This window comes from Lissotriton vulgaris, chromosome 2_2, assembly GCF_964263255.1.
Source record: "Lissotriton vulgaris chromosome 2_2, aLisVul1.2, whole genome shotgun sequence".
Lineage (NCBI taxonomy): Eukaryota > Metazoa > Chordata > Amphibia > Caudata > Salamandridae > Lissotriton > Lissotriton vulgaris.
This window is the reverse complement of record NC_141688.1, coordinates 150728554-150744430: the sequence shown is the minus strand read 5'-3', so window position 1 is coordinate 150744430 and position 15877 is coordinate 150728554. Positions and strand designations below refer to the sequence as shown.

The 15877-nt window shown below is 42.1% G+C and overlaps 1 protein-coding gene across 1 annotated transcript in view; it reads right to left on the bottom strand.

Annotated features, from left to right (window-relative positions):
* The window catches only part of LIN7C (lin-7 cell polarity scaffold C), a 184716-nt gene that overhangs the window by 95682 nt on the left and 73157 nt on the right, over positions 1–15877 (bottom strand). Inside the window, exon 3 of the mRNA XM_086959478.1 lies at positions 2395–2466. Coding sequence (XP_086815604.1) covers positions 2395–2466 — 72 coding nt within the window. The remainder of the gene's footprint in view (positions 1–2394; positions 2467–15877) is intronic.

Here is a 15877-nt window from a genome sequence, read left to right as displayed (position 1 = left end):
TATTCCAAAGTGCATATTAATATGTAATCAAATTTGTAAAAAGTGGTCAGATCAGTTTATATTACATTCTTTAATTGTAGATGAGGATCATACCACAATAGTGATGTAATCTGGGATTCATATCGTATCCAAATTGCTTGTAACAATGTTTAACAATTTTTAAACTCAAATAGTCTGAATTCAAAATGTTCATGTAAATAAAGTTTTACTTTATTAAATGGGGAAAATGTTACTTTGCATGAAAAATATGTTTTAACCACGGGTTTTGCAGCCTTTCCTTTGAAATATCTGTGCTTTCTGCTGCTAACTTGTGTTCCTGGTGACCAAAGTGTGTTTAAATGCAAAGTGTGTTTAAGACTGCAGTACCCCCTCCTGTCTACGGGGACAGAGCGAGCAAAAATATAAACACACTTTATGAAACACAGGTCCCCACAAGACAATTTTTTAAAAATTTGTAAAAATTGACACAGATGTTCCTGAAGTCATTTTTTATCATTTAGAGGACATTACCTTGTGGGGACCTGGGTTCAGGTCCCCACAGTGCAATCAAGTCCCCACAGCGTGAGTGTGTTATCACACCCAAGTCCCCACAAGGATAGTAACACAAACCCACACTAACACACACACACACTAAACACCAATAGAAAACAATGACACACACTTCTCACTATATCTCAAACCACACACAACAATGATAGCAAATTAGGAGTCCTCCTAGAACTCACCATGCTGAGTGAAACACTAGAGACTGGGTGTTAAGCCTTGCAACACGCCACAAACCCCCTCACCACGATACGCTAAACCAATGTAAATATATTATCACACCCTAGACTTCCACTATATGTACAACAACAGCATAAACCAACCATCAACATGACTCAGGGCACTATCATGAAGCACCACTCGACCACCCACAACCATCTACACACTGAATCACATGCTGCCATACTACTTTAAATATATCAATACACATCCACTATATCAAATGACTATACACAAACCATAATACAACATAACCACACACCCTTCCATACTGGCAAATTTGAAGTCACTGACGGCATATAGATAAACAGATGTTCTGAGATACAAATCCATAATTTAACAAGCTACAAAAATATAAAACTGTTCCTTTCTACATCAGAGACCTACATCTTTCATATTCAAGATATCCAACTGAAGAACTTGACCCAAAACCTGCACCACAATAACAAACACGAACTGGCCTTGCCACCCAAAACATAGGATTGCACCAGTAGATCATATGATCCATAACTTTGAACACAACACACATCAAACCATCTTCAAAGTTAATCCAAGCTACAGAAATGAACTGCTAATATGCCTTCTACAAACTGCATCACACTCACAAATTCAACCCAAAATACAACATATATCTCCAAACCATTCAATATCCAAACATCCACCTGAACACTAGATGGTTCATCAGAGCAACACATGTTTCATCAACAGCACATTGCATAACAGTATGCCACACTATAAAACAAAATGTCACACAAGCCTTAACACACCCATCGAATCTCACCAAACAAGTCATAACTGCAACTCGTACAAGCTAACACTTGAGGCTATGACAGTATGATCACTTCACCGATAACTCAACCTCCCCGTTCCAAAATAAAGGGTCACAGACACACTCCAACACATGTCCCTATCCGTAACAGACATAATACACATTACACCATTCTATTCTTCCAAATTACGGTTGCAAAAATCAAAGGGTCCTCTGGAAGTAACTGATCTTGCGCAAAACAAGACCATAAGAACGTATTACTATCATCACATGATCATCAATATAAGGAAAAAGCACAGTTGCCACAACATCAAAGGCTAAATATCATGAAAAACAGTCACACATCTCAACACAAGTAGAGCACATACCCCTTAAGTGCAGATCTGCATCAATACATAAAAACACACAGGCGAAATTGAGCTCAAAGGTATAAAGGGCCAACCAGCTCATATCAGACTCTCCTTTGCACATCACTACATGTGTTTCATGTTTCATGAAATTCACACACTAGCAAGAGACAACAGTATCACCTAACTTCTCATTCACAGCAACTGCCACCCCTTACAAGGACCTGGATCTGACCGAAGGTCAAAGGGCACTCCAGCTCTCCGGCAAGCCCACAAACGGAGGCAGACAAATCAACATACTACCAAATATGCACAACTCCAGAGGAAGACTCCAATTGACACCACATCAAGCACTATCAGGCTATTTTGAAAAGTAATATAATGCAAGTCTGCAATATTATGCAATTTAAAGAACCAGTACCTGGTGGGAATGTTTCCTTCACTCTAGACAGACATGGCTTATTTACTCTTAAAAATAAATTTAAAACTAGCCAATGTGAAACTCATTTGCCGTACCTTGGCAGTTGCGTTAGCTCTTACTTCTGGACTACTGCTGATGTCCACAGTCTCATACACATGTTCATAAACCTATGAAAACGAAGTATTAAAAGGTTAGATGGCAATTTGCAGTATCTTAGTTTTAAAAAGTCTTGATGCCTTTACTTTAATAGAGAGGTAAAGATGCCTTCCAGGGAATTCGTTTAAACAACTATTGGTAGTTCAAATTTAGTTCAAAAGGATAAATCAAAAAACCTTATAAGAATTTAATTTCATAAAGTAAGTTACTGATTTCAATGAGGACAATTCATCAAGACATAGAAACAATACATGGATAACAAACACAAACACAAGGTGTATAAGAAAAATAGAATTTATCAAGTGGTAAAACAGTAAATTTCATATACAGGAAAAATACATTTAAGATTGATTAGGTCTGCAGGTATACAAACAGTATGTTAATGAGTAACTCAACAGAACCTAAGAACACCTATCCAAAATCAAAATAAGTGACATAAAAATGAGGATGAGGCAGAGGTCGACGTTTCAGTCTCCTAGAGAGTACTTTGAGAGACCATCTTCAGGACTGGTGTCAATTGAAAACTGTATATTTAACCAAGTGTAATCTTAATTTGGAAAGGGGCAACGTTATCTGTCGGTTATAGGCGTTAGTCCAGATAGCTCGTATGATTATTCCCCGTGTTAATGGTATTTCACTTCGATACGCTTTCAATTTCAGTAAAGACGGATAGCGAATCTAGAGGTATTTGTCCAAGGCGTAAACACAGTAAATAACGTTGTTAACATGACAAGATACGCGTTATATCGCTTGACCCCCGAAGTGCCGGACGATTTTATATCTCTGGGTTCAGCAGTAATTTGGTATCGAGCGGTCGGTCTTGTTAAAAAGCGTAATTCACCGCGTAGAAATCTCGTTCCCAGACAGGACGAAAAGATCATGTAGATCTCCAGAATAGTTAATATCATTCGTCAGACTCTTACTGTAGTCAACTAAAACAGGTTCAGTCAGTAACCGGGCAGCAGAACTGACTGAACCTGTTTTCGTTGACTAATTGTGCTAATTGAAATCAGTAACTCACTTTATGAAATTAAATTCTTATAAGGTATATTGATTTATCCTTTTGAACTAAATTTGAACTACCAATAGTTGTTTAAACGAATTCCCTTAAAGGCATCTTTACCTCTCTATTTACTTACCCAAGCCCTCAAGGGTATTTAGGGTTGCTCACTGTTCAATTCTTGCTTTAAATTTAAAGCAGGTTTTCTATGAGTCTTTGGACTATAAACATAGATATATTGCGTTCAAAAACATTAGGAGAGTAAGTGAAAACAGTCAATGGCTTTCCAATGCAGTAGATTGCAATGACTGTCATTACATCGAGGTTTGTGGTCTTTCTAAAGTAAAAAACAAACTCTGTGCTCACTGTGCCTATTTTATATACTTCTAATGGCTATAAAAGCTACTCGTACGATCCCAAACTATGTATACAGAAAATAACACGTTCATGAAAGGCTGTGGTTCCTACAAAAACGTTATGATATTACCCCAAAAGATTATGAGTTTTGTAAGGTCAGAGCTCAAGAGATACAAATGAGAAGTAAAATTCCACCTAGAAATCCATGTTTGTTGAGGTGCTGTTGTATAGCGTTTTAGGACCCTAATGCAATTTACAGATTCATGCCCCTATATAGGTATAATTCACCTTACCCTTATATAGGTATAGAAATCATAGCCATATTTAGACATAACCCATCCAGTCCAAATACAGGCATGGCTACTTCCACAAGTTCCAAAAAGCCACAACGATTTCTTGGAATCTCGGCTTCAGCAGTAAGGGACATCCCCTTTCTTGAATATTGATTTTTCCTAGAAATCATGGCGTTTTCAAAGAACTACCATTCCCTTGGGGTTCTTTAGTGACGTTATTATGTCCGACTTTACGTCAAACCAGGCACCTTCAAGGTATAAATATGCCCACACTTGCCCTAGCAAACACACAGTGGTTTGGAGCAGTTAGACTATCTACTTGCCCGACGCAGCTCGCTAAAGCAAGTGCAGAAGGAAGCCGACCCTCCAGCTGACGCGCTGACAGAGAGGCTGCCTTTCTCTCGCTGAGAATCCAGCTCCAGTGTTTCCAAGCTCCCCTTGAGGGGTGTTGGGAAATCGAGTCCCGAGAGAGATACCAGACCTCCTTCATTCTAAAACCAAGGTACGGAGCGGATTATACCCTAAGAGAAATCTTGGATAGATTCTTGGCAAATAAACGAAACCTATGCTACACCTCACTTACTTCTTCCCTCGTACTAGACTTAGGTTAGGTACATCGGGTTAGGCGTATTTTAGAAGCACCAGTTGAGTACTTTTAGTCTTTGTTATTTATGTATGAATTTTATGGCTTCTAAACCATACAATGCTTTCACAGTATTATTTTATAATACTCTTCTTGCTGTACGCATTATACTTTACAGCCTGTATTATGATTGTAGCAGTTCATTTCTTTTGCATGAGAAAGAAGACTGTTCAATAAATACTTTTATTGAAAATGCCTGTCTCTCTATTTCTCTGCACCTCTGATGAAACGAAGCATGCACGATTGACTGAGTGAAATAGGTATCTATTGTTTCCACGAATCTAAAGATACGTTTTATCTTGGGGAAACAAAGTTGTCATGGTTATGCGGTTGTCAGAAACTAATCCCTTCTTGTGTATTCGAGAAAGTTTCTAGTGACCTCTGAGCTAGCTGGCACTCACAATGAAGTCTAATATATTCGACAGAGACCTAGTTGACCTAAGTCTTACGTCACATCTATAGGATATATTATTCCAATGCGCAGAGCCTATTGGGAATATAGGAACTACACTACATGGCGCCCAACGTTTGGTAAGGCACTAATTAAACGCTAGATTCTATAGTAACTCAGTCGTGCTTTTCACAGAGACCACTTTTTCCCATAACATACTCCAATAGACGTCTGGAGTGGGTAAAAGGATCAAATATCCGCCATAACTGAGTAGGACGAAAAATCCTATGTATTAGTTTTTGGTTTGTTCAACGTTGAAGGATACAGTGTTCCAAAATATTGTGCACCTTATCTTTGTTTCCTTGAAACTGGCTCTGCAAATTCTGAGTCAACAAAATGAGTGACACCGAGAACGGTGGAGATGCAGTAAATGCAAACCAACCAGGTTTAGACGTTACAGGTTTCCAAGAAACTGATGCGGATGATATAATTATCCCGGAAAACGTACGGAAACCAATACTATGAAGCTTTTAGCAAATGGCCTATCACCAAGAGGTGGTAGGGTAATATTTATCATAGAGGCACATGAATATCGGCAGACAGACTTTTCATGGATTGTCTTCCCTGAAGCAAATCCAAGAACACATGTGTTTCACCTCTACAAAGAAGAGGAAACTCCAACGGAATACACTCCTTTCGAGGATATTGAAATTCCATTAACATACCAAGAGCATGCGCTCTGTTTTAAAGGCGCCCTACAACATCAAAATCACATTACCAGGCTCGGTCCCTAAGTAGACCAGGAGCAACATGGCCGTTACTAGCCAGCTATACACCACATCCTGCCATTGAAGAAATGTCAGGTCCAGAACTATTAGTTTAACTAAAACAACTAATAAAAATACATGGACAATTGGTTCAATATGTCATGCGGACTCTAACAGTCCAACCTCCTATAAGGATTCCACAGCAAACCCCAGGGGAACACAAATAAAAGTACACCACAGACCTATACAATCAGTCATTGGTTAATTACCAGCAAAACGGGAAGAAATTCCTTTCAGGTTAGCTCAAAAGATTACTCAAATAGAGGCAGTATTTCCACATAGTATACCTCATGAGAAACACAGAATTTTAACAATTTGTTAACCAATGGGGATCGCACCACACCTGGAGGACTGCGACACTTGGGGTACAGTCTTTGCTGCAATCTCCACAAAAGCACATGCTGTTCCGTCTATGGTGGTAATACCATACGTCCTGAAACAAATTCGAAATGAATACGGGGCAGAGCCTGCTTTAAGTCTGGGTATGAAATTATTTAAAGATTTCAAACAGGTCTCAGCTATATTAGCTAACATTAAAGGAGAAGCAACATCCGTGGCGAACCGCCAAAAATTAAAAGAACTTGATGTAACTGAGCAACCATATGAATTGCCCAGAATAATAGAAAAATCCTATGAAGAACTAGGTAGAGATAGTTTGGGTGGGAAACCAGTTAAGCCCCAACTAACAGAAAGCCCGGAAAAGGTTTTTATTAAAAACACTCTCGCTACTCCTAAAAAGAAGTGGGAAAATACTAGACAGACACATCTTAAAGAGAAGCGTTCTCAACCCAGAGGTAGGTCTCCTCAAAAGGAGCACTCTGAAAAGAGGTATAACCTCAGGAACAGGGATAATTTGAGAAAACCTGATCGATATCAAGATACTGATACACGTTCCTCTCATACCTTTCAGACTTCCTCACTGAAATCGGATAGAAGAGGACGGTCAAAACACAAGGAAGAACGTGTGAAGTCCAAAGACGATCAAAACGTTCCAAAAAACAAAAAAACCCAATTCACCAAGAAGAAGGTAGCAGGTCTAAAAATCGGACATGCCGAGGAGCTTGAGGACACAACTCAAGAACGGGGAGTTGGCCCAGACAATGCTGGACAGCGCAGCAGAAATTACCATAGCTCGCAAGATCCTGAAGGATCATCTTTAGACAGTGGACTTGAATGAGTACATTCAAGTTCAAACTGCCGATACCAGGGTTAGTGTACCCCATAAGTTATATGAAGTAACACTCCGGATGGAGGGGGACATAACTAGGAAAATAAGAGCACTCTTTTGGGATAAGCTCTCTAAGGGTTATGACATTCTTCTAGCTGAGAAAGACTGGCCACCAAAATTTGCCAAGGAGTGCCCACATGGCGAAGACATCATTATGCCAGCCTTCTCTAATCCTATTCAAATTCACTTAAAATATACCTATGCCAGAAAATGGGCAGTAGCCCAGGCTCCAGCATTATATAAAAATCATGTGGGATGGGATGAGGAATCTCCTCACCATAAAATCCAGTTAAAAAATCAACCAACTGCTCAGAGGCAGTATCCAGTTAAGCAAGAAGCTAAAAAACAGGTCAGGGAGATCTTAGATCAATTTGAATACCAAGGGGTGATTGAAACATGCACCTCATCAATGAACAATCCTTTGTTTCCTGTCTCCAAACCAGACAATACATATCGTCTAGTTTTGGACTACAGACATTTAAACTCTTGTTGCAAAACATTTGGAGTACAAAATGCACACAGTGCAGCACTAATGAATAACATTGTGCGTAAAAAATATAAAACTACAATATAAAACTACATTAGATATTTCAAACGGTTTCTTCTGTCAAAATATCGCACCTGAAAGCAGGTACTTAGCCGCTTTCTCAATTATGGGGACACAGCGTCACTTCTGTCGTCTCCCCCAGGCATTCAAGAATAGTCTAGGGTTATTTTCAGCCAGAGTAACCGAGTTACTACAAACGTATGATGTTGAAGCATTATCTTATGTCGATGACATCTATCTAACAGACGATGACTTGGACAGGCACTTGAACAGAGTGAACACCATAATACTTGGTTCCGCATCTGAAGGGTACAAATTGAACTTTAAAAAAAAATCAAGAATTGCCCACCTCATCGTCTTATTCTTAGGATACAAACTATCAAGTGAAGGCAAAAGCCTGGCAGCACACTTTTTAGAAAAGTGTGCTCTGCTCCAATCTCCAAAAACGCGGAAAAACTTACAGTCCATTCTAGGTTTCCTGAATTTCGAAAGAACATACATTCTAAATTACGCAGAAAGGGTTAAACCTCTCTATGGATTAATCAAACCCAATTTTGAAACAACAAATTGGACTCAAAAAGACACAGAAATTTTGCGGTCAGTGCAAACTGACATGTTAGCAACATCACATTTACAGACACGCGTAAACGTACACAACCTTGTAATCTGAATCATCCTAGGGAGATGCGGATTTACGTACTTAACCTTTAATGAAGGTGAAAAAGTATCAATTGCTTACAAATCACACTTGTACACACAAGCTGAAATGAAATTCACTTCAACAGAAAAAATTCTGACAGCGGTTCAAACTGCAGTAGCAAAAGAGAGCTCTTGCACAGGGAAAACGCATAATGGTTGTTACTCCTGTACCTGCCTTAGAGGCAGTGACAAAAGCGAGCATTCCTAATGTAAAGGCTTTACATCCAAGATGGATACAATGGGTTAACTCTCTTACTGCAACAGACATTGAATAAGTTTTTGACTCCTACTTGAAAACTCAAGAATTTTTATACGAACAACAATGTCCTCTGCCCACTGAGATTCTGCCTCTAGAACAGTACAAATGTATAATTTAAAAAGACGGATCAGCACAGCCCGCAATTGGGGGTAAACAAGCCTATAGTGCTGCGTGCGCGATTGTTAATGGTCGCTGGCGCGGTGGTGAATTCAGACCTATGGTCACAAAAACTCAATCTCTGGGAGATTGTACAGCTCAGTGAGCAGAACTACAGGCTTTCAAGATGGCGCTTGAAAATACTGATCACGAATTCCCCACACTCATAGTGTGCGATTCGGATTACTGCGTCCAATCTTACAATGAATACTTGCAGAACTGAGTTCAAAACGGTTTCAAAGATGAAAAAGGTGGCACAATCAAGCATAAGTTGCTCTGGGAACAAGTAGTTCAATTACAGAAAGAACTACAAAAGACTCACGTGATTCATACATCAAAGTGATGGCGTTCACGTTGAAGGTAATTCATTGGCTGATGAAGCCGCAAAGGCAGCTGTGCAAACGGCTTCCGTAGCTGCAATCACTCGTTCAAAAACAAAAATGGACGGCAAAATAATGCTAGCTGTCAATGCCACAAGCAAAGGCAGCGGTGCAGCGTTACCTCTAAACTATCCACTCAAATATGCATCCATAATTGATGCCAACTACGTCCCTTTTGCTCGAATCCCTTGAGTGGGGGATAGGGTAATCCCAAACAGGAGACGTAAAGGAGCTTTGATACAAGAAGCACATTTGGAAGAGGGTCCGATACATCGAGGGATCTCTAAATCCATTATGGAATTAAAAGAGACGTACTGGTGGCCAGGGATGAATGCCCATATTTATGAGTTTGCAATTAATTACCATGACTGGAATAGAGATCGCAGCAAGGAACGCTGCCAGATACCTGACTGCAGTGTAGCCAGCCCAGTACAGACACCATTGTTAGACAGCATTAGGCTTTCTACACGCAGCCGTCGCTATGGACGAATGCGGTCCCACAACTATTAGGACAGATTCATTTGGATGTGGCCTCAGCGCTCGGCTGACGCCCAAACTGTTATAAAAGATTTGCGAGTCTTTATCGGCACTTACGCAATCGGCACGCTACATTCTGACCAGAGTCCTGTGTTTAGCTCTCGAGCTTACAAAGAGGCTATGGGCAATCTGGGTGTTGCATTGTGGTACTCAAGTCCATTCCATCCTGAGGGAAATTCTGTAGTGGAAAGAAAAAAACGGGACATAAAGCAATCTATAACAGCTAGAGTATTAGGCTCGGGTGATGGGTGGGTCAAACATCTAATAAGTGTCCAACGTAGTTTAAACAATCTGCCAAGAAATGAATCACTCCATACGGAAATTCTTTTTAGTACTAGAATGATTGTAGAAGACCTTGATCGTCATACTTCAGTGGTAGAACAAAAACCCTTTAATATCAAAGACCGTTTGGCTGTTTTAGAGGACTTAAATGAAACAAAAAGAAGTTTAAGCAACACATTACAGAAGCAACGACCATTGATGAAAAAAAACACTTGTCCCAGCAAGGCCTGTCTGGATTCCAAAGATTGGGGATCTAGTCAGAGAAAAGATCACGGATAAGAAGGAATTTGGGCCTTCACACAGAAAACCAGTACCTGTGTGAGCAATCCACGGATCAAGAACAGTGTTACTGCAGCCTCGACCTGGTAAAACCACATCATGTGGCCGATAAGTAGTAAGCCCAGTGGACTCCAAAGATGTAGCAGACAACCAAATCTTGCTACTATCCCAGAGGTTCAAACTGAGAGACTCATCACCCTTGAAGAATCTGCAGTAATAAAAGAAGGACTATGCAACAAAGCAATGGAACTTGTGCCTCTTGAAACCCAAATAACAGTTTGTCAAGACACTCCTGTCTACAATGATATAGCCTTGGACTATACTAATGACAAGGGACTAAACAGCTCCAGCGATTTTGAGTAATCCGGATGCAATACCAACAATTGACAGAACTGCCTCTGGCTATTTCATCAACTTTGATACGTTTTCTGGAGGATCCCAGTGAAGCCGAAACAACGCGAGCAAATAAAACTTTCAAAGACCAAGTAACAGAACTTTTTCAGCAACTAGAAAAGACTTATCTGGTTTCACATTGGGTTGAATTTTGGATTGTGTTAGGCGTACTTTTTCTCCTACTTTGGCTCATTCTTGTATTAAGTTTGGGAAAGCTGATAGATGGAAAATATAGTAAAATGGACACAGCAAGTAAGAACATCAACTTGCTCTTGAAGCCACACAAATCATCTCATCGTAAACAAAGAGACCTGTCATCAGTGAATATCACAGCCGTTCCTATACCTGGTGGTATAGTATGGGACAGAACTGATTTTATGACATTCATGGTCCTGCCGAGCTGTTGAAGATTCCACATCAATTTAAGGTTTCCTTGAGTGACTTTGTTTCACCCAGCAAATTTTCGGATAATTGGGACTTTGAGACGGTTAATAATATGTCAGATTTAGAGATGTTGGCAACATTTAAAAACCATGAATATTTAGAAGGTTCATCAGATTATGAACAAATGTATTGTTACGATCACTATGGTCATCATTACTTGCCGAAATCTGCAAACCCTAGAAATGTTTATACTTATAATCAATTGGAACATTGTCCTCTGCAACCAAAGGGTAGCTCAAAAACATTTTTATGAAAAATGTCCATACTTCTCAGGTTTTAATACCACAAATCCGGATACATTTTATTTTAAAAATGTAAATAAGACAGGAATTAAAAGTATGTTAACAAATACGAAGCAAATGTATTCAGCAGCCTTTTATGCCCAGCTGTCATCGTTAGGTTTCGACTTCTGGAGTGACAACATAGAAACAAAAACCGTCTGGGGCTCAAAAGACTGGCAAGTACAGGGAATAGAAGCTTTATTTCGAGCCTGTATTATTCCTGAACAAATAATGCTTTTGAATGAAAATGTTTAACAAACATCCTGTCTTGGCCTAGCCAAGATAAAAGATGTAAACACACCATCCATACCTGTACCTACAGCTGATAGTATAAACACTTCAGAGGGAGGGGTCGATGTAACATCGATTTTACTCAAAAACAGAACTGATCCTGATTGTAAAAAATGGTTAATCTGGCCCACATACACGAATAACTGTTAAGATAGATTCCTGAATAAGACACAATGGTTTACAGTAACTAGGCCAGACCCAAGATATGTCCAGAGACAACATCCAGGGATAGTAACAACATACAGTGTAGGAAAACTATGCTCAAATGGCTACAAAAATCTACACTTACAGAGGTTAAACAACACTTAACTTTACTTAAACATGGTGTTGATTTGAGAGACTTCTTACTAGGGGCTCATTAACCACGTCATAAAAGTTTCATATACGCCGGTAGTTATGCTGCTTATAATGAAGCATGGAAAGTCGCGCAAATGGAAACTGCAGAACAAATGCGAGAAATTGATTGTATTCATTTAGAGAAAGCGCTCTCTTTAGTTGATAATGGGTTAACAACTCTGTCATCCAGAATTTATTCTTTGGACAGCATTGTATCCTCTGCCATAGACATAATGGAACAGGACTTGCTCATTTTACAACATGGACAGTCTCAATTGCGTTCTATAATGCTGCTAGGCTGGACGTTACAAAATCTTTGTTCAGGCTATGTGCCTTGGCATCTAATCAACACGTCATAGTTTACTGTATTTAACCTTTAACCTAACAAATCTCTTTGGCACAAAGGGGAGCAGACTATACGGTGCTGAGCATAGAAAAACTGGAAAGATTACCACTGACTGTTTCTGAGAAACCAGTCATAGAATGGATAATACATGGCACCATTACGTTGCCAGTGACGATTTTCCAGTCTCAGTATTGTTTGAAACACATACCAGCAGGCCTGTATGAAAGGTTGGGTAAAGAATACATAACGTCAACCTGGGATTAACCATACACACACAAATGTTGGAGTGGGGGAAAAGAAGTATTTCTTAATGGTACACAATGTAACAGAACACTAAGCGGTACACTTTTTAGGTCTCGGCTAGCGAAGGCTGCGCTTGCGCAGTCTCGCTGGTGAGATCTTATGTTTTCCAGAGTGGGGTTTGAACCCGCCCCTCTTCTCCATTGGCTAGCTTCCTAAACGGAGGCCAGCCATTGGAGAAGAGGGGCGTCTTTTCATTTAAGCCCCGTCTTTTTTGGATTGAGGGGCGTGTTTTTTCGGTCCTTTCTCTCCTCTTCCCATTGGCTGGAATTTTACATTCCAGCCAATGGAAAGAGGAGAGAAAAAAAACACGCCCCCCTGTCGGAAAATGACGGGGCTTTTCGGAGAGTCATTTCTGCTTGACCGCCGCCGGAAGGAGTCTGGCAGCACCGGGCAGAACTGGAGCCCTCTTCCAGCACCGGCAGGAGGCAGTACCCAGTGCCACCCCTCTTCAGCAGCCACTGCTGCTGAGCGTGCTCCGCTCCACGTCTGAGCCCACCCGCCAAACCTGCCACTTCCCATGCCCCCTCCTCTTACAGTCACGGGCCATCCCCACTCCCCAGCAGCACGCGCCATCCCCGCACTGCTCCCTTAGCAGTCCCAACAGGCCCCTCCGTTCCTGTGAGCACGCGCACTTTAATCCCGCCGCCAGTCCCCTCTCCATACTCTGCAACCAGACCTCCTTGCGTCGCCCCTTCTCCGCGGCTGGGTCTGACTGGCCCTCGCCCTACTTCCAGCCCTCTACCCTGCACGACCAATCCCCCTCCCAATAGCCATCTTCCTCGCCTCCCGCCGTTCGAGCCTACTCCTCTCCGGCGGCCGTCTCCTACGTCACCACTGACGGTGCCTGAAACACTCGGCAGCAAGGACACCGGCGGGCCCGGCTCCGCGGGAGGCCACGGCGGCCTGGCAGCTGTAAGGAGGTGAGGCTTTTGCGGAGCTCGCCCGCTGAGGTGAAGGAAAGGTTTAAAGACCGGAGGTCGTCCCCGCACCCCCTTGAGGACCAGAAGCTTCCCTGTGAGAACCAAAACCGCCCCACTTTGAGGACAGGACACCGCTGTTTTCCATTATTCCTGAAGACCGAAGCCCACCTTTAAAGGACGGACCTAGCGCCTTCCACACCCTACAGGATACCGTCAGCAGCGAGAGCCCAACCCGCGGATAACAGCCTGGGGCCCGGACCCACATGAGCAGGCGGGAGAAGCGGGGTGCCCGGCAGGTAATTAGGGGCATTGCTAGAGGGTTTGAGAGGACTGAGGAAGGGAGAAGAAGTTTATTCAAACCGTTAAAATCTGGTAGTTCCAGGATATCTTGTAATGCCACCTATCCCTCTTCTATATGCCCCTCCTTGTTTTGTCTCCCTTTTTTCTAAGTGCCTGTTTCCGTTGTTAAACCTCTTTGACCACCTTCTGTGTGCATAACTTCACGCCCAGCCGCCCTCATACCCTTTGTACTCCAGCAGCTGCTTAGAGAGCCATTTATGCCACCCTCTTCATAGGGCTACCTGATGCTTAGGTGTACCGGACTCCCTTTGGCGGACACTCTGAAATGACTTCTCGCCCTTCACGTCCTGCCCCAGTGACCCACTCCTGCTATTCGTCATATTCTCTTACACACCCGTCTTATTCTCGATCCAGTTACCACCCTCTCACGCCCGTGTAATTTCCTCTAGTGATTCTACTTCCCCATTCCTATGACAGCCTAACTCACAAGCCCCCCTCCCTATTTGTAAGTTTTCATCTTTATAGCCACATGCATTACCCCCTTCTTTTCGCTTCCTTAGTGGCTTAGTGTCCTCGATATCCTCAGTAGCCCCTCCAGCGCTGATCAATATACTTTCTTACAAGAGCCTTTTCATCTGGACTCCCAGGGAGCTCGGGTCACGCCTCATACGACAATACAATCCCTCTGGGCATTGACCTCCTTCATATGATCACTTTCGAAGCAACGGGACCCCACCAGCTAAAACGAGAACGCTGTTCACGCACTAACTAATAGGCGTTTAGAATTTCGGTTCCCGCGAAGAGTGTTCCCAGGAACTATGGGGTTATGTTTACGTTAAAGTACAAGCTCTTTTTTGCCACTGATACTCTACATCAACTGACAGTTAGACCATGAGAACTCATTGTACTTACTGCAGGTTGACTCTACTACTCCGCCCTATTTAATCAGCCTCTCTCCCCTGGTTGTGATCGTTTTTTCTTGCCTCTCTTCCCTGGTTGTGATCGTTTTTTCTTGCCTCTGCCCCCTGGCTGTGCTCGCTTTTCTTGCCTCTGTTCCCTGGTTGTGATAGTTTTTTCTTGCCTCTCTTCCCTGGTTATGCTCGCTTTTCTTGCCTCTGTTCCCTGGTTGTGATCGCTTTTCTTGTCTCTGTCCCCTGGGGCGTTACTGGGCAGTGGTGAGCGTGTCGGATCGGGGCAGTGGGTGCCCAGGGCAAGGACGCCAGCGCACCGGCTGACCTGTGTCTCTGTGGCTGTGTGTGTGGCTCTGTGCGTGTGTGTGTGGCTCTGTATGTGTGTGGCTCTATGTGTGTTTGTGGCTCTGTATGTGTGTGTGTGGGCGGGGGCGGGCTCTGTGTGTGTGTGTGTGTGTGTGTGTGGCTCTGTGTGTGTGTGTGTTGGGCTCTGTGTGTGTGTGTTGGGCTCTGTGTCTGCTAATACTCTCTAATGCTCACCTATTGCCATTGTAAATGACAATATCATTTATTTGTTTTTAAAAAAACAAAAAATGAAAAAAATTCAATTTTTAATGCCAATAGCTCTAACTTTAACAAAGACGAGACCATTGCACTGTAAATGCTTGTTTGCCAGAGTATTAATTTACATGGAGCCTGTGATGGTTCTTCGACCAACTTATCCTGCCACCTGCAAGGTTCTCCAGCAGCAGTGATAGATCCAATGTTTAGGCAGCTTTACAATGGGAGCTACATAATGTTGAATGATCACAGCTGTTGTGGAATGATGGCAGGAATTGCCTATCTCGTAACTGGGTCAGCCAGGCTCACTTGTTGTATGCAAGTTTTGTTTCCTTAAGCTAAGACAGACTGGGAGTCGCCGTTATGACCTTCACTGAACATCTCTTCTATTCAAATTGATACTTTCAGCAGAATGAAGGCCATTATTTTACAAAAAACTGTGCCACTGACCTCGTCCA